The sequence below is a fragment of the Rissa tridactyla genome, chromosome 5, assembly GCF_028500815.1.
Source record: "Rissa tridactyla isolate bRisTri1 chromosome 5, bRisTri1.patW.cur.20221130, whole genome shotgun sequence".
Classification (NCBI taxonomy): Eukaryota; Metazoa; Chordata; class Aves; order Charadriiformes; family Laridae; genus Rissa; species Rissa tridactyla.
The window spans coordinates 73,319,892-73,338,751 of record NC_071470.1 but is presented as its reverse complement, the minus strand read 5'-3'; the positions used below and the strand labels follow the sequence as shown (position 1 = coordinate 73,338,751).

The window sequence follows — 18,860 nt, the reverse complement described above, 5'->3', positions numbered from 1 at the left end:
ATCAGATAACTAGGTCCTTGAAAGCTAATACCGACTCTGTTTTCTTTCAGAAATAAAGATTGGAAATAGCTACAGACGAAAAAATTAAAAAGATATTTGTATGTGTTTATAGAATGTCTGATATATTACTTTGTCAATATTTCAGTTTTTAGCTCTACTTGGCAATGCTAATATATTATACATGCTGCAGAAGTCTATGTTAGCACCTCACAGGGTTTCTTTTAATTTTTTTCATTTAAATTTAGGATTCATTTGATCAAAGACAAAGATGGCATAGATGATTATTTGGCGAAGAATATCAAAGGGCTGTCAAAACAAGAAGCTGCTGCGTAAGTTGGCTTTTTTGAGGCATTTTAACATCCATAAGTTTATTGTTTCCTTTGTTTCTAGTCATCATAATCATTTAAATTTAAAGTTCCCTAGGCCCTACCCTTTTTAGTGGAACTTGGCATTTAAAAATTGAAGTTGATATTAAATAATGATGGTTCATTTCTCCTGATCTTAAATATATCAAAGCATTTAACTCCTTGGTTTTACTAATTTGTATATTTACCAAAGTATTACAGCACATTTGTAACATTATTGTTAAGATTGTGTCAGTAATTATATTTGAAATTGTGCTGCTTTTTTGGGGTTGGTTTTTTTTTTTTCTGAGCCTCTGTGAAATATCTCCTCTGGGGTGGAAGCTTAGTATACCGACATACACGTTCTTGTAATTTTGAATTATTATTTAGCCAAGCCCAAGTGCTGACTTCTGCGGTGAAGCATTTAATACACCATTAGTTATTTAAAAACCCAGTGAATGAAAGAAATCTAGATAACTTTTGGTTTCTTACAGCTGAGGTATTTACATTTAGAAGTTACAAGAGACTATGACTGACTTATTCTTCTAGAGTCTTTTAACAGATCTGGGGTTCAGCACCATCAAAATTAATGAAAGAATTCTAACAAATCTGAATTGCTGGTTGCTTAAGTGAAATGATTTATTTATTTCAATATTTAAATAATAAAAAGATGCATATACAAGGACTCTAGGCACCCTAACAATTAATATTACAAGATCACCCTTGCAGCATAAAAACTTTCTATCGATCAGACAGGAATTCGACCAGCTAGTTTCTTGCAAAACATGCTTCTTTTCTGCTTCCTAGCCTAAGAATGTACCCGCAAACCTTCCCTAAAAACTTTCCAATTAAAATCTAGAAAACTACCCAATTTGAGTTGAGGGATAATAACTTTAGCAGTGTCCTAAACCCATACCATAAAATACTCAGCCCGCAGACAAACTTTTTTTTCCTGTGATACATGTCCAATTCACCTTTATTTTTACAATGGTGACATGATAAAGCTAATAAGTGTTCTGACTGTCAGTACAAAGACTGTAATGTATTTGGCCTGATGATCTAGGAGAGCAATTTGTTTAAAGCAAACTCGTACCCCATTTCTTTTGTTTGAACTAAGACTGGGTTCAAAGATGATGGACTAAAGATTCGTTCAATGATGGGATTGGGCAGGTCTTCCTCAGTATGTCATCCTAAGGTTTGCAAAGGTCAATGTGTTCCTTTGTCTCTGGAGGAGAGACTCTGTTATCGTGGTCACAGTCTGTGGGAGAGAGCAGCGTGACAGGGAAGTGAGTTAGGTGAGGCAGTGGGAAGTGCCACATTGCTGCTCTGTGAGTACACATGATTGAGGTGGGGCAGTTACCTTTGATCATGCTGTCATACTAATTGTGCTAAGTGTCATAGCTGGTTTAAATATTCCCTGCTTAAAGAGAAGGAAACTAAGATTGGTCTGTGACTCGGTCACATTCTGCATGAGCTAGACCAACATGAGGAACAGATCCTCCCTGAGAAAATGCTGTGTTGACAGAGGTCCTGTCCCCTGAATTAAGGGTAGCGTAGTTGCCCTGTGGGTGGGGAAGAAGTATCAGACCTCAGGGAGGAAGCACAGAAATAAATACATTCGCTTATTGTCACCCTAGATCCATACCAGCTATGCAGTGCTGCTGTAGTCATTACGCTACAACAGTTGTTACAGCCTGACTTGCCTTCCCAGTGAGCTGTTTCAGTCTTTAGCCCCAGTGGATTTCCACACTTCACACACCATGCTAGGGACAGAAGTGTTCTCTCTGTGATTACACAGGAAGTCACTGCTATTTTAGGAAGGCCTTGGGGCTTCAAAGTGCATTTTACAGATCTGATTTGATCAGGTCAGCCTTTTACTGCTATTGAAAAAAAAAATGCCCCACAAACAAAGGGAACAAAACAACAAAAATAGCAACCCAGAAAACCCTCCCGTACAATTTTTCTTTTTATATCCAAACCGTGAGTCTGGAGGTTGTGGAAAAGGAAACCAGCAAGCAAATCCACAACGAAGTGAGAATTTTGTCATCTGTTCCACAATACCTACATAAAGCGAGGTGTTTACTTACTGTTTTGTAATGTGCTGTTTTTCAAAGTTATCAAAGCCTCTTAGAAGATTAAACTGAAATATCATATGTATTCTGGTTTATTTCTATGGAGATATTTAAAGTATATCTTTTAAAAGATTACGTTCAGGTTCTGTGTATTTAATTATTCTCAGAATTTTAGCTTTTGCTAATAGCTCAGCAGTTACAAAATTTCTGTAGTATGTGATTTACTAATGCTGTTCCATAAACATGATACAATCATTTGAGAGCAAACAAATGGTAACAAACTAGCAGCTACACAGTTATAATAGTACTAGGCTAATCTAGTTATAAGAGACTAAATGAATCAACTGTAATTTTAAACTGATTTATAAAATAAGGCAATGCTGTATCTGTAAACGATCGTACTGAATTAGAGTATTTTGTATGTCTCAGCAGACAATAGATGTTCTTATTTTTAAAAGTGTGAGAAATGGCTTCTAATACGCTGTGTAGTTTTTTTTAATATTGTTTCCATTCCAGAAGTAATTATTGCACTTCTTTATAAAAGGACAGAATATCTTTCTTTTGCCACCTAAATATCTGTACTTTTGTTTAATATGGAGGTTAACTTGATAAGCCAGTCATCATTTTGCCAAGACAAATTCTTGTAGCCACACTCCTGCTTAATATTAAACATTCTTTATTTTTTTGGTGTATGCTAGGCAGATAACAAATCTATTACCTCCTAAATAAAGGAGTGCATGGGTAGTATCACATTTATGGAAACAAAAAACATTCTTTAAAGCTGTTCCCTAAAACTGTATCCTTCACAATATTCTTTAAAATTAAGATAAGCTAGTTTCTTCATAGTTGAAGGGAAAAAAAAAGGTTGCAGTTATCTTTCTATTATACAGTATTGTACTCTGTTCGAAATGACAGCAAATGAGAGGAATTCTGTTAAGTGTGTTTATGTTATAATCTCATTTTTCTGTGGAAAAAAGTGGAGCTGCTTTTCATTTTTTTATTTCTAATAATTTTTTATCCCAGGGTGATATGATAGAAGACGAAGAAAAAACAGTGCTTAAGAAAGATAGTACTTTAATTATATTAAAACAGGGTATTGCTTTGTGGTTTTTTCATTGATTTTGCTTTTATTTCCTTCTCTAAGACTTTAACTTGAAATAAGAAGTAAATGGGGTGTAAGAAGCTGGAAAAGGAAAAAAAGTAAAAGTTCCCATTAATACAGAATGTGACTGCTTTCTTGCCACAGAATTAGGCTTTTGTAAGCTTATGAGGAGGTTGGCTGACTCCACTGGCCTTCGGTGTGCTTTCCCTGATACTTTCTGTTCTTGATCTTGACTCCCCAAATCATTAATGGCTCAAAATCGGGTTGCAGTAAAAATTAAAAATTGCCCTCATGACTGATTTAAGAGTCAAAAAGTTCCTGATGAACTGTGAAGTAAGGCTTTTTCCGTCAAGAGATTGATTCCAGGGTTGAATCTTCAAGTGAGTTTGGAGCCTAGAATGGACCAGAATTTGATACTGTCATTCCTGTTTCCTGATCTTTTTGTCAGGGCCAGAAAGATCAAGTAACCGTTCTCTCCTCTTCATACAAATGAAAACTGTCCAGACAACCATATCATCAAAAAAGAGTTAAAGACTAGAAAGAGAGACTTCAAAATCTTTTTGATGAGAGGAATGGGGTTTTTTAGTAGTAATTAACAATTATACTAGATGTGATGATGGAGTTCTAGTGTCCTCACTTGAGACTCATTGATAGTCAGATGACGTCTAAATTATTTTACAGAGATGGTAGGGGCTGACCTAGATATGCAGGAAACTTCTGTTTGTGTTTTCTGTCTTGTGAGTGGTGGATCAGTATGTTACGGAAAGCTTGCCTTGATAAATTTTTGTCAGTAAAGACATGCTCTGATACGACTTTTTCAGGCAGGAGACAAGATTATCTTATACGCATTCGATCAGATGTGTTTGAGATATAGTATGTTGTTCTGCTTAGAATTCACCAGAAGGCTGGTCCACTTCAAGGTTACTGGAACACAAAAAAGCAAAGGCTTTCATTTGCAGGTGGGCTGTGACCCCCAAAGCAATTGCAAGCTATCTCAGCTAATACTGAGATCAATCGAGATTAACTGATCCATCGTTAAACTACTTTGCAGATTTTATAATGAAAACTGGAATATAATATTTTTGCTCTAGGAGTGAATGTAGTAGCAATCCTTTGCTTTCATAAACCTTTGTCCTCTGCAAAAAAGACCAAAAGGGTTTTCACCTTAGTTTAACTGATCCAGAGAACTAGGTTAATCACCCCGTATAGAAATAATGAAGAATAAGTAATTCGATTAGTTGAGCTCCACCTTTTAGGATTCAAACAGCTGCTTTAAAGTAAGGTGAATTATACTTCTGAGGCACCTATTTCTCTCCATTGCTTATATAGAGAGCTTAGAGTGACCAGATTGGATGTAGACATGTACGTTTACTGCTGAATCCCACACTGGAGAGCCCTGGGAATTTTGAAAGCTGTCAAAAGGATCAGGTAGAAATCTGAGAGAGTTGCATTCACTAATTCCTGAGGCAGCATTTCTGCAAGAAGCTTGTAAGTCCAGAACAAAAGTGACCTGGCATAATTGTAAATCTTCTCTTGGTGCCATCTGGTAGAAGATTATTTTTCCATTTTTCAGGGAGAGAATTAAAAGGGACAAATCATTTACTATCCTCCCCCTCGCCAAGTTTCTGCTGTTTTCAGTGCCAGTACCAGCTAGGTAGGTTCAGGAAAAGATATGTCAGACAATTAATGAGGGATTAAGTTTTAGTGCTCAAGATAAGTTTGTGGAAATGAAATATTTCTTTCCTACATCCTTACTTCTTCTACCAGTTGGTCTCTGAATATTCAACCCTATCTGTCCTCCAAGACTAAAGAGGAAGAAACTTCCTCAACTGATTAGAGGTCGGGATGATCTGGAGAGTCCACTGAGGGAGAAGAATGGGGTTTGTGGGCTGGTGGAGAGGAGAAGGCCTGGCTTGAAGAGTGTTTTATTCTTTATTTTCATCATAGCCATGAAAGACTAGGAAGCCCTGCTAGACTGGGCTTCTTCTAATCTTGTCCTCTGTTTATAAGTTATTTAAATTACAAGAGTTTTGGTACTCAGTTTTAGATTTATTTGCTTTTCTATTTGTCCTTATTCTAGTCTTTTGTGTTGATGAACCAGTTCTTTAAGGACCGAGCACAAATAGCTGATTGGGGTTTTGATTAATCCAGACTTTTTAGTAGCTGTCACCTCTACCAAATAAATTAGTAAGGTGACTTCATAGATGACCTATGAAATCTCTTACTCAACAAATAGGTCAGAGCATTTTTTCATTGACAGCTTATCGTATTGCCATGTTTTCTTTTTCACAACCTGAAATCTTTACTGGGGCTTCCCAGTTTGAACATGCATACTTTAGGGTTGGGAATTTTGTGTTATAAGGTGGATTTGACCATTTCTGTGTTATGGAGTGAGTCTCTTAAGGGACAGGGGAGGGGCACTGCCAAGAATAAGTGTTATCTTGTTGGTGTGGGTTTAAGGGAAGGAAGGAGCAGGGGCAGCTGCTATTACTAGAAAGCTTGCAAAAGGCAATTTCAGACACAGACAGATAATGTGTAGGTACAGATTCTGCTTTTCCCTTGTATTTCAGTCCTTCATTGCACAGTACTTGGTGGTAGTGATGCACTGATTTGAGCTGCTTCCATTTCTTCTTTGTATAACACTATGAAGACGAGGGAGAGAGGAGAGCTCAAGGCAGCTAAAAAAGGACATAGCAGCAAAAGGAGAAGTAAACTGTTCTTTCCCTTTCATGTTCAGGTCCTAGCAAGATTATGCTGTTCTTGCTGATGTCGATCTTTGGATATGACCTGTGAGCACCTTATGACCCTCTTTGTTCACATGACTCTGGTTGGACTGGTGGAATGTTGTGTCAACTCATTTACATTTTATAAGGATATTTCTTCACTTTTAAATACTAAAACTATGGAAAAGGGTAAATGAGAACCAAAGAAATGTATCCTTTCATAGTAAAAGAAATTTTAAATTAAGGCACTCTGTCCCAAACTCCCTGCTGATTGTGGAATGGGAGATGGCACAAGTCACTTAGTGAGCTAGATGATAAATTTTAAATTTCTTTCACAATATTATTTAAATATGTATTTTTTTCCGTCTGAATAATTCCTAACAATCTTGCTTGCCATGACCAAAATTCAATGTTTATTAAACAACTTTCAAAAAGAGATTTTTAGCACTTAGAGGCACACATTCTTTTTGGTCAAATGAATGATCTCTGCGAATTTTGGGCCTGATAAACATATTATTTAGTGTAATTAGGCAGTGATCTAAGGAGCAGAACTCTGTGGGAAGTGGGTGGTTTGCCTTTCCAAAAGAAACTTCTCTGTGCTTTTGTGTAATGTGAAAGGTTTTTCTTGAAAAGGTTAAAAAAAGTTCTAATCAACTTCTGTACATTATGTAGAACTTCATTTTCTAAACTCTGCAAAAGAAAGTTTCATATTTAATGGGAAATCATGAATTATTCCATTTATTATCTACTTCCTCCTTTCAAAGACATGATCTGGATAAAAGGCGGGGTGAATAATTTCAAAAAATACAATACATTTTTAATGGGAAGGTGCAAACTACAGATTCTCATGACTATTAGCAAGTATAGAGGAAACAGAATTTTACTTGCAAAAACTCATCAAACTCTTGCAAAGATAAAATACATGACATACTTTAATAAAGAAGAACACAGTGAGCTGAAGTTTTTCTTTTTTTTATGTAACTTGTTGTTTTTACTAAGTTTGGTCTTACAGTTTTCTAGTGCTTTCATTTCTCAATAGTTCAACAGTATTTAGTACTGAAGATAATGTACAAGCAATACACAACTGACTTCTATTTTTAAAACACTCCATAAAGGTTGAAGCATCACTAACTTACAAAAAGAGTCTGAAATAAAGAAAGTGTAATTTGCCTTCATACAATCATGACTTCCTAATAATTCTCATAGTGAATCATTCTGAATTGTGTAAAATCCTCTTTTTTCTTTTCTTCTTAATCTCTGTGTGGTCTGTTCGTCCTTAGACTACTGAGTAAGCTCTTTTGGGGACTTTAATGAGATACCATAAACAAAAGCAAAAATACTGTGGGCATAGTTTGTAGCAATAGTACAATAAATGTATAGCCTTGTATAGGGTTTTATGATAATTAATAGCATCAGGTTGAGAAGACACAGAAAATAAATAGTTATTATTATGTTTTTCTAAAGACGATTTTGCACACTGTGAAAGAAACTTGCAGAGGAATTTAATGACTTTTGCGATATCATGCAAGTCAAATGGAAAAGGTTCCAAACTCAGATGTTTCCAGCTCTCAGTCCATTAGGTCAGCGCTGAAATAAAAGAGGAAAGTTGAGAGATACTTCATTTTGATAAATAATAGTCCATAAAATATGGTTGGAATTACTTTTTGTTAATGAACATAATTAATTTAGAAAGAAAAGCAGAAAGATTAATGAAGGTAATGTTTTTTTCTGATTGTGCTTGAAATAATCACAGGTATGTGTGCAGAGGTGTGTGTTCTTCTGTATGAAGAACGTTTTTATAACAGTAGCACTTTTATCTTTATTTTCAGTGCTTTCTTTGCATTTGTGTTTAGAGACAGAATGTTCTAAAAGTTCATTGCTAAATTTATATTTCCATTTTCTGGGTTAATGAGGATTCTTAATTATTACAGTACTTACATTCATTTTAAAATACTTTTTCTGTGTCATCCTTTGATGTTTATAATTGATTAATTTTTCATTTTATGTAGTGTTAAAGTGGCAGTGTAGCTTTGAACAAAAGGAAGCGAGTTCAATATATGTGTTCTTTGCAGGATCCTGCTGACAGGTTATGCATCCACCTTTGATTGCATGATTTAGGTTAAAGTGTGGTTTGATAACAGTCAGAGACTGTGAGGCAGTAGATGAAAAATACTGCATTTCTTATGCTGAAAGTTATTGTACCTATATGTGGTATAAAGTACCTATATATTTATTTTCTGACATACTTTATTTTCATTTTTCTATTAATAGTTCTGAATACATAGCTCCATAAACCTGCTCTTATTTAAAAAAAATTTGAATTGTTGCAAAAGTCAGTTTCAAGTAGATGTTCTTCCCTCTCATGATATGGACAAATTGTCATGCAGTATTTTGTATTTACTCTTTGGAGTAGGGAATTCTTTTTATAACATTTGGGGGTTTGGTGGATTTTATACTTTTTGTATTAGGACATTAGCTATTTCATCTTTATAATTTGGAATTAAAAAATATGCACCCCACCCCAATATAATTTAATTATCAGCCTTATTAATCAAAAATTGTGATGTGTAAGCTAACCGTCTATTACTACTTAATGGCATTTACTGTACTTTCTTATCTTTCTTTAACGAGATTACTATAGCCTACAATTTAACATATTACCATCCAGTTAATATTTCATTAAAAGAAAAGTATTTAAATGGACAGTCTTTAAACTAGGACTAAAGAGGGCTGTGCCCTGATTCAGTTAAAAGGCTTTGTATCAGTAGCAGTATGTGGTGAAAATGTGGTGAGTACCTTGATCAGCTGAGGGCTTGACTCACCAAAGTTGTTATGTGTATACATTTTCACACTGAACTCAGGTGCTCGGATATATTTTCCAGTTAGCTGTGTGCCTAACTTTGGTGGATTGCAGCCCAGACACATGACAATGTAGATTTCGACACTGTGAGTGCGTGGTTTTATACCACTGTAACCTGGATTGTAGCATCGCTGAATGCGATAGTCAAATCTTCAGCTTCCATATTACCAAGTATTTGCATAAGTGCTTTTTGTGTTCAGCAATGCCCTACAGAAGTTTTAACTAGATTTTAGATGTGGGTCACTAACGGTGTTGCAAAACTGTTATGTTTTTTGGCTGTCCAGCTATAACTGAACAATAATTCCTGTTTTGATTCCTAGGCAGAGCAGCCTGAAATTATAAATTCTTACAGCGTGCTTGGCTTTTTAGTGTTTCATATAGTATATTCGTTTTTACTTAATGCATATATTTTTAAAATTTTAGTGAGGACATTCCGGTGTCTCATTGCTTATGCTGTGTGTGTTTGTATATAGGTTAAACACAAAGTAGCTAAGTATTCATATACTTGATGTAATTTTAACTTTTCTTGTAGATTTATAGACAGGAAATGTTGGGGGGGAAGTAAAATGTATTTGTTTAAATAAACTTAAGCAAAAATGTCTTGATAATTTTTTCATAATTTTGTGATCCTTAGCTAAGGCATTTTTATCAGTCATTGACTTGCAACTGCAGAAGGAAACCCCAAGTGGATGAAACCTATTTGAATACAGTTTTTAAACATTACAATAATTGGTAGAGTAATTATTTTACACTGGAAGTACACTTTAATATTTTATATACTATCGTTGTTTAATCCATGCCATTTTGTGCTTTACAAAATGCGATTGCTACAGTACACTTGTATTGTAATCAGCAGCCGGCATTAACCTATAGTACTAATTAAATCATACAAAATCTAAAGATATGAACTGTGATATAAAAAAAATAAATAAAATAAATCTGCCGTCAGAAAATAGTAACCTTTTGCACTTATTTTGCATGTCTGTAATTGATCACACCAAAGAGCAGGCATGGAGAATTAAACTTATGATAAATAATTTTGTTACGCTTTACTATTCTGATTCTTTCTAACACCAGTATCTGCCTGTTGGCCTCTTAATTTCTTTTCTTCTTTTCTCTCTTTCAGCGTAAAGGGTAGAATGCAAATAGCCTTGTTGTGCAGGATTTTAAGTTAAAGGGAATGCAGTATGGTACTGTCCTGATCTCCCAGCATTGCTTAAGAGTCTTGTAAAAGTACAATACCAAAACATAGGAAGGTCCTTGAGACAGTAACCACAGTGTAATTTCATTAGCCTCACTGAAGGTTAGTATTTATGATTTTTGCGCTGGTAAAGGCAGATTAGAATCAGATTTCTGTGATTCCTCAGTATGACTCTAGATCATTTTAGACCAGCAATGATAATAATAAAAGAAATCCATGCAAGAAAATTATATAAGTAGCTGTATAGTTTAAGAAAAGTAAAATGCCTGTAGCAATTTCCAGGTACACTTAGAGCACAGCGTTAACAATAGCAGTGCCTTTTCAAGCTTGCAGATATACATTCAATAAATAGCTGCTTCCACCCATGTCATATTATACTACATGAAATCATCATCTATAACATGGTACCACTAAAACAGCAACTTGAACTTTCGGTGGTTATTTATTTGGTGCTAAAAATTCTTCTGACACCCCCCCACCCTCGGCCCCCGTGACACACACGCAGAAGCGCACAGAATTTTTCAGCATCTCATGCATAAAATACTGCATCACAGTAACTGCCAGTGTAGGACGAACGTGTGATGCCCAGCCAGACCCACTCAGTGGACCTCATTTCACTGTTTTACCCAATCTGTGTAAATAAACATGCAGCAACATCAACAGGGTTTTGGTGAAGACCGAGATGAGTGTACGGTCAAAGGAACAGCGCGTTCTCAGCATCATCTACATTTGTGTTAGGTATTGCGCTTTTCATCTGTTGAATTTCATGGATTTAAAAAAATAAAGCTGCCCTACACTTAAAACGGATTAATTGGTGTCTTTGTTTACCCATAAATACATAGATATCCTCCAGATTTCATTAAAAAATTATTTGTTTTTAAAAAATCCATCTGAAATCTTTTTCTGCTAGCATGCCCGTAGGATCATTCAAAGGGGAAAAAAGACTTTAAGTTTATATTCGTACCAAGGTTCAATTTTAAAATTAAACACAGCTAGCACGACAAAGCGGTCTGCTCATTCGCATTCTGCGAGTTTAGTTGCTCGCAGGCGACGTTTGCGCGTTTCTGGCATGGCGCTTTTGGGGCAGCGGGTCAGGTCGGCCAGCCTCGGCGGCAGCGCAGGGCGCGCTTCTTCCGCGCTTCTTCCGCGCCCCGCTCGCAGCGATGCGCGCCCTGCCTTTGATCCGTGCCGCTGCCCTTCTTTGTTCTGCGGCCCTGCCCGACAGCGGCACGATTAACGTGTCCTGGCTGCAGTTTTCCAGATTTCCAGTAGATGCCCCCAGAGACCATTAAACCTCTTGGACGTCTTCGGCTTCAAGCAAATGAAAGGCCAGTCTTTTTTCATTTTGCTTCTTGAAGTAACGTAATTGTTCAAAGGAAGCCTAAAATCGGCGTGGATGCAATGCAGAAAAACAAACTTACTCGTTTAATAATATATCATAATTTATTAGGTGGTAAGGTTCAAAAGGTTTAGTGTAAACTAGTTTATTAATGTAGTAGGAACATACTGTTAACAGTTGGGTTTTATAACATAAGTCATGTACATTTAATTAGGTATCAGGTTTTGATGTTAATATTAGAAATAAAGTAATCTTCGGTTATGTAAAACACGAGATGTTCTGTTTAACCTCTCATTGTACCTGCTGCTTGACGTCATAAAAAGCAGTATGAGAAGGATTTTGAAGATAGAGAATTTATAGTTTATCTCAAGATATCACAGAAAGTTTACTTCTGTCCCTGGCTTTACTCCTCTGTTTGAAAGCGCAGTTTGTTGGAAAATAAGGAGGCTGGCATTTTCATCTGGAACTTTGATAACTGAAAACATTCAACTGACACAATTTCAGAAATCGTTGCATTGTCAAGCTCTCGTAGGTGTCACGAATACCATTCATCCCCATAACAGCATTCATTTCTAGCCCTATTTTATTGTTTGTGTGTGATCAGTCACTTGTGGCTTATATATTGCAGAAACTTAAGGAAACAATAGTATTATTATTTTGCCCTTTGCGTGTTTTCTGTTTTTAAGTATAACTGAGAGATAACTTCCATCTTCATGCCTCTAAAATTTGAATGGTTATACAGTAGATAGCTTCATTGCTTGTGAATTGGTCAGTTATCTTTGCCTAAGAAAAAAAGGGTCTCTGTACTGTATGATTACTTCAGCACTATTTCATTTTCTTTATTAATTGGGATGGGATTTATTACAAGAATATTGACACTAATTTTTAAAACTGACCTGTTTTACTCTATGTTTTGTTTCCCTGTATTGATTTGCTAATAATGCTGTCTTGTGGGGAAAATGTGCTTTGACTTCAAGTAAAATGCATCAGGAGCCAGGTTTTCTATTTATACGAATATTGGTACTGCGTTCAGTGAGTATGCAGAGAGTGTCAAAAATTAACTGAATGACGCTTTGTTTAGTCACTGTTAAGATCTTTTGGCAGTACTTTCTTGTTTACTTCTAATACATCTAATGATCTAATGCATACACACACATGTACACATCTATGGATTGCATGATATAAATAAATATGTCTGCTCTACAGATTTTTATTCCACTGCTCTGAGTTATATTACTGTAGGATTCGGTCCTAAGCCTTTGGAAATTAGTAAAATTTTTTTACCTATATTCTTCAATATTTTTTTTTAGTTAGGATTTTAAAACAGAAAAAAGAAGGCATTCTATATATAGAGTAGAGAATACATTGTGCTGTATTAACATAGTATCTTTACAGTATTTTTAAGCTATATACTGTCCATCTGATATATGACAAATATAGCATATTCTGGCAAATTAAAATTTAAATGTTTAAAGATATTTTTCATTTACTTCTCCAATGTTGCAAATGTTTGCTGGTACAGAATAGTTGGATATTTTCCCTTGTCTGTGTGAACAATGTGTGCTTTTCAATCTCAAAACCCACCTACTTATATATTAAAGTTAAATTCAGTACTCTCCAGTCTAAATCATATCAGGAATTTGTAATATTTTTGCGTTCAGTTCTGGTACTAAAATGTAAAAAAACACATATGAAGGACTAATGTGCCTCTGTGTACTAATTAATAGATTTTATTTTAATCATATTAAATATGAAATAATATAGATTATTTACTTGTGAAATTGCACATTACTGTTTATTTCATTGACAGCTAGCTAAGAAGTTTTTTACATCATTTCGTCTTATTAGCGTTGTTTAAGAACTGCAGTAGCTCTTTTTAGGCTAGAAGTATTAGTCTCGTTAAGCTATTGCTTAGCATGAGGTCATCTGAATTTATTGCATACGCTATAAATCTCAGGTTTTAGAATTCCATATTTATTTTAAAGCTGCTGAGAATTTGAAGTTAAGTGGATTTTAATTTAAAAAGACAGTCTTGAGAACCCTTTGGAAACTTAATGGAATATACAAAATAAAATGAACACATCTGGGTCCTTGCCATTTTACTGGGACAAAGGTTTGTTTTCTCACACTAGATACCTGCGCCCGCCAACCTTTACATCTCTACTTTAGTGTTGCAGGCAGTCCCATTGGACTCATAGTTTTCACCGGGATAGGACACAATGATTGTTTCATGCCACATAAAAGAAATATTTTGATTATTTCCATAAATAACACCTCAAAAGACATACTACCTCTTGAGAATATTTGATTACACAACTTTTTGATATGTGTATCTTATCAGAGTTTATGAGTGAGATAACTTTGATATAAATTCATCGTTGCGTCATTTGATTTTAGAATTAGGGAGAAATTATCAAACTTCCGCATCAGTGAACCAGTTCCAGCTGAAGTTATATGCTAAACAGCAGCAAAATAATATCTAATGATTATGTTTCTGGCATAGCATTTGTTTGACGTTTTAAACCAAGCCATCATATCCTACAGCAAAACTATTTAACATATACATTGTTTTGACATGTGGAATGTGCCTCATTTTTCCCTTTGCACTGTTTTAAAGCAAACTAAGAGTTCATTGTGTTTTCATGAGCTAGTGTAAACATGGAGGGTTTCCCCCATCATTCAGCCTTTTTTACCAATACCAGCTGAAGAATACCAGTATATTTTTAACATGTTTTCAATATATATATTGGTATTTATTCATTGTTGCCACATTTACTTCCCTAGGGTATGACATTCATAATCGTATTTTAGCAGAATGCTTTTTGAGCAGAGGAAAAAATACCCTTTCCCCGTTGCTGAACTGCAGAGGTCTCTTCTTGAGAGCCGTTTTAGTTATCTGTACTTATTTGGCAAGGTGGAGAAGAGAATACAGGCTTAAAGGCTTAAAATCTATCTTTCTTATTCCCAGTAACAGGAATTCGTACAAGAAGAACATCTGCATAGACATGCTGCGACAGGGTTATCACAAGTCCTTCTCCGAGCTCTTCACTCTGATACAGAAGTGGAATGCCTTGAGGGAGGCTGCAGGGCCTGGGTCAGCCATATGGCAGCAGAAGTCCCTGGAGGAGCAGCCTGATAAGCTGGATCAGCTTTACCACTTCCTGACCAGGGCTGAGGCAGCCCAGCGAGCAGGTAAATGGGGGGATTGTGGGTAGCAGAGCAGCGGGAGCCGCAGCCGCCAATGCCTGGGGGAAGCTTCCAAATTGTTTCATGTATGAATTTGAAACGTTACTGCATCTTAGCACATTTCAGCCTTAGTCAACTAAGCTGTATTTATAGAATAAATGATTAGGAGCTGCAGATATCAGGAGAGGTTTTGTGAAGGAAAAAAAAAAGGGAAAAGCATGTAGAGTGCATTATGATATCATCAGAAATGTTTGATGTGTTTATAGCTTTGATAACATCTCAATTATTTTCTCATAGTTTCATTATTTATTGTTTTTCTTTCTCTATTGATTTGAGTAGCTGGTTTTGTATTAGAAAAATTTAATAGGTGAAACACTGTTTCACACAGTAATAGTTTTATAAATCTGATTTTATTAAATACCCTGTCTGCTAACTGTGTTTGGATTTGTGACTGACTTAAAAAGGATTGTGAACGTGTCAAATAAAATGCAGCACACAGATGTAACATGCCACCTGTGAATTATTAGATATTAGTGAAGACATAACTCCAAATTACTGGATTTTCTCTATTGCCTACTATTTACTAAGCACTCATATTTATCGTTTCCTTTTACTATAAATAGTAACATAACTTACTCTGTCTCTCTCCTTTGGTATAATTGTAGGGATGGAGGCAGCTAAAGCTCTAACTGCAATGCTGTTTCATGTCTGAGCTGATTTCACTATAGTTGGCTTGTTTCAAGTTGCGTTTTGATCATTACAAATATGAAAATCTACAATAAAGCTCATGAGTCTGGAGTCTAAGCTTTTTGACTTAAATTTAGAAACGGACAACTTCATTTAAAAAAGGAACAACAAAAAAACCCTTTCAGCGCTTAAAAAATGTTCATTTAAAATGTTTATTTTATGTTTACTATGAAAGCCAAAGGTTGTGTTTCTTTATTTAATTCACTGTGATTCTAGGCAGGAAGTCTAGCCAGCCTGTGATTGGAAGGAATCTTCAGATTTGTCTGGAGCATGACTAAAACCTGAATAGGCACCCCTGTAGCTTGCAGGAACGCAAGAGAGAAGCTTGTGCTCAGCCTGCCCTGGCAGAAGTGCATTGCCAACACTTCGATGTTCGAAAAATAGTAGATATGTCTTATCTTGGTGGGTCTGTTTCCTGCAGCTGCTTGAGGAGAGCATTTTGCCTCTCTTCAGTGCATGATATTTTTCAGTGTTACAAACTGACGTGTGATGACAGAGTTGGCAAACACGCTCCCAGAGAGTCAGGGTGCTGCTGACAGTGCTGTTTCTGCCCCTGAAAGGCAGGGGCCCTTTCTCTCTCTGAATTCAGCATTCATTGTGTGATGGGCTCTATAAGTTCACAGAAACAAGACACCACCATTTGTCTGACTGATTGTATCTTGCCTCTAGGAGAGAATATGTCCCAACTTTGCCCATTAAAGTTGTTTAAAATAAAAGAAAACAATGGGAATGTGCCAATAGAGCTGGCAAGCACATTTACTGAACTGCTAGATCAAGGTATAGTTAGTTTTGATTTTTTCACGAGTTTCAGTGAAAGCCTTTGCACAAATCTCTTGTTTGTTTTAAATGAGGCTTGAGTCACCTGGCACGTGAAGGGGCGGACACTAATTCATGTTGCAGGTGTTAGAGATAGTAGTGCCGTGAAGATAATGTATGAATTATACGTCTCATCAAATACTCATTCAGTAGTTCCACTAATCCAGTTACTCTCTGATTCTAATCAAATTGCTTGGGGCTCTGGCTTATGATCTCCTGACAACTCCAGTAGACACCATTTAAGAAGCGTTCAGCAGTTCTCCTCAGCTGCAACTTACCATGATGTAGCAGCCACAGCAGCAGCTGACCTGCATTTGCTCATCAGCCACCATAGTTCTAGTTTAAAAGGCTGAAAGTAAGCTTTGGGGTTGCAAATGGAGGGAGGTTTGTAGTGTGGTTGATGTTACTAACATTGGGCTAGCTGAAAATTTACCTGTCTCAGGTATGCTGTCCTAAGCTAAGAGTTGTGTTGAAGAAGAGAGTAGCTGGTGTATATCATGCAAAAAAAAAAAAAAAAAAATCCTTCATGACTTGTAAGTTTTTTGATGAATTTAAGCTTTATGAAGGGGTTGTTTTTGAACCTGAAGTGGAAAACAAAGCTTTGCTTACTGTGTCAGTAAGTAATTTTCTTATTTGTTATTTAATATTTCTCACCTGATATTTTTGTATTGTACAGTGTTGCTGTGTTAATTGTGAATATAACTTAGAGCTGTTTCTCCTAAGTATAGAGTTTTATGGCTGTTACTACAGTGGACAGAGGAAGCTAGGTATTCATTCTTTTTGCATATTCATTGGTGGAATATGTTAATACTTTCATTTTTTTGATAACTTGTAGTTCTAGGACACTGTAATGCTGGACATAAATTGTTTGCTTTAATAGAATCAGCACCATCCATCACAATGTGGAGGTTGATATCAATGACCAATTATTTTTCTTTCCGTTGGGATGGAAAATAGTAACACTTTGTTTACCCGCATTACATTGTACAGACTGTTTACCTTTACATATGCCAATGAATGTTCTCTCTATTTTCATTTTCAGTGGAACATTTTGGTTGAACTTCAGATCATACAGGAGTCTTTTCTTTTTTTTTTTTAATTGGCTATTACTAATATTATACTGTGTGTAAAGAAAATATCTTTTTTCTGTCCAACTTAATTGCATTGTCATTGTGTTTGAATACTTCTCAAGTATTTAAAAATAGAGAGCTAACATTAATCCTTACAGCTTCTCAGAAAAATAGCTGACACAGTTACACTGTCCTAGGTATGGCTTTGTCCCCCAAACCCTGGCAGGAATATTGGCAATACTGGACTGCATTCCTTTAGGCCTTTTTTGATGCAAATAATGTAAATGCTTCTGACTTCAAAACTGAGTTGTTTCTAATTATTCCTTAATCTTCCTTCATTATCATGGACTAACCTCTATTTTTACTAGTTCTGGTCTCAGTAGATTAAAAAAAAAAGGAGATGTTGTAGCTGTTTAAATATGTATGGTTGTAGGGGTTTATTACAGAAGAATGCAGGATAAATGCCAAAGCAATGTATCTACATAGCTCAGCATTTGATGTATACAGTTGTTTCTTGGCACGTGTATGAAAATGTTGGGTTTTTTTCCAAAAAGAAAGTTATATTTTGGGCCGTGGAATGGCCTGTCCGATTGCTTTCTTGCCTGCCTGATTGTACTGCTCAGAAAAGGTATAATTGTCCTTGAAAGGTATAATACAGTGCTGGCAGGTTGTTGTTGCTATCCCTTTGAAGAGCCTAGCTCCTACTCAGTGCTGTTCTGGGAGTTAGCAGGAGGGACAGTTTGAAGCCACAGTCCATCCTTGTCTGACATTGAGGGTTGCTAACTAAATATCCTTTGGCTGCTCATACCCTGTGAAAAAATGATAGCGATACTCTACAGAGGTGTGCCAGCTGAACAGAATTCTTTTTGTCCATTTTGTCTGTCTAAGACCAGACAAAATTTGACTTCTATATCTGTTATGGGGAAGAAGTAGGAACAAAGGATATACAACTAAGAAGTCTTTTACTTATATTTTGAAATTTTTGAACAGCACCCAGTGCAACGTGTGCCTGAGAGAACAATTCATTGTAAAGATAATGCTGCTATTCCTCAAAAATATTTAAAAGTTAAATTAAGCTAGTATTTGCACAGATTTTACCATGTGAATCTAACTGATTCTTTAAATCACTACTTGGCTGCTACAGTCTGTCTTATTGTTTTAAAATGCATTGCTGATTTACTTGTTGGGTCTGTATGCTGGTTAGGATAAACCACTTCTCAAATAATTTCATCAAAGTATTGTGTAACTACTTTTAGTTAGTTTAGTTAGCACTGAACCTGCCAGAAGAATGATTGATAGTATGCAGATTATACTGTAAAACATCAATCATGTGTTTTAGACTGAGACCAGCCTCTCAGTGATAGCCTGCCAAATTACAGGTCACCTGTCCCAGTATTGTT

At 35.9% G+C, this 18,860-nt stretch overlaps 1 protein-coding gene across 1 annotated transcript in view; it reads left to right on the top strand.

The window, feature by feature from the left end:
* The window catches only part of TTC29 (tetratricopeptide repeat domain 29), a 209,624-nt gene that overhangs the window by 83,787 nt on the left and 106,977 nt on the right, over positions 1 to 18,860 (top strand). Inside the window, exons 3-4 of the mRNA XM_054203188.1 lie at positions 246 to 329; positions 14,610 to 14,833. Coding sequence (XP_054059163.1) covers positions 246 to 329; positions 14,610 to 14,833 — 308 coding nt within the window. The remainder of the gene's footprint in view (positions 1 to 245; positions 330 to 14,609; positions 14,834 to 18,860) is intronic.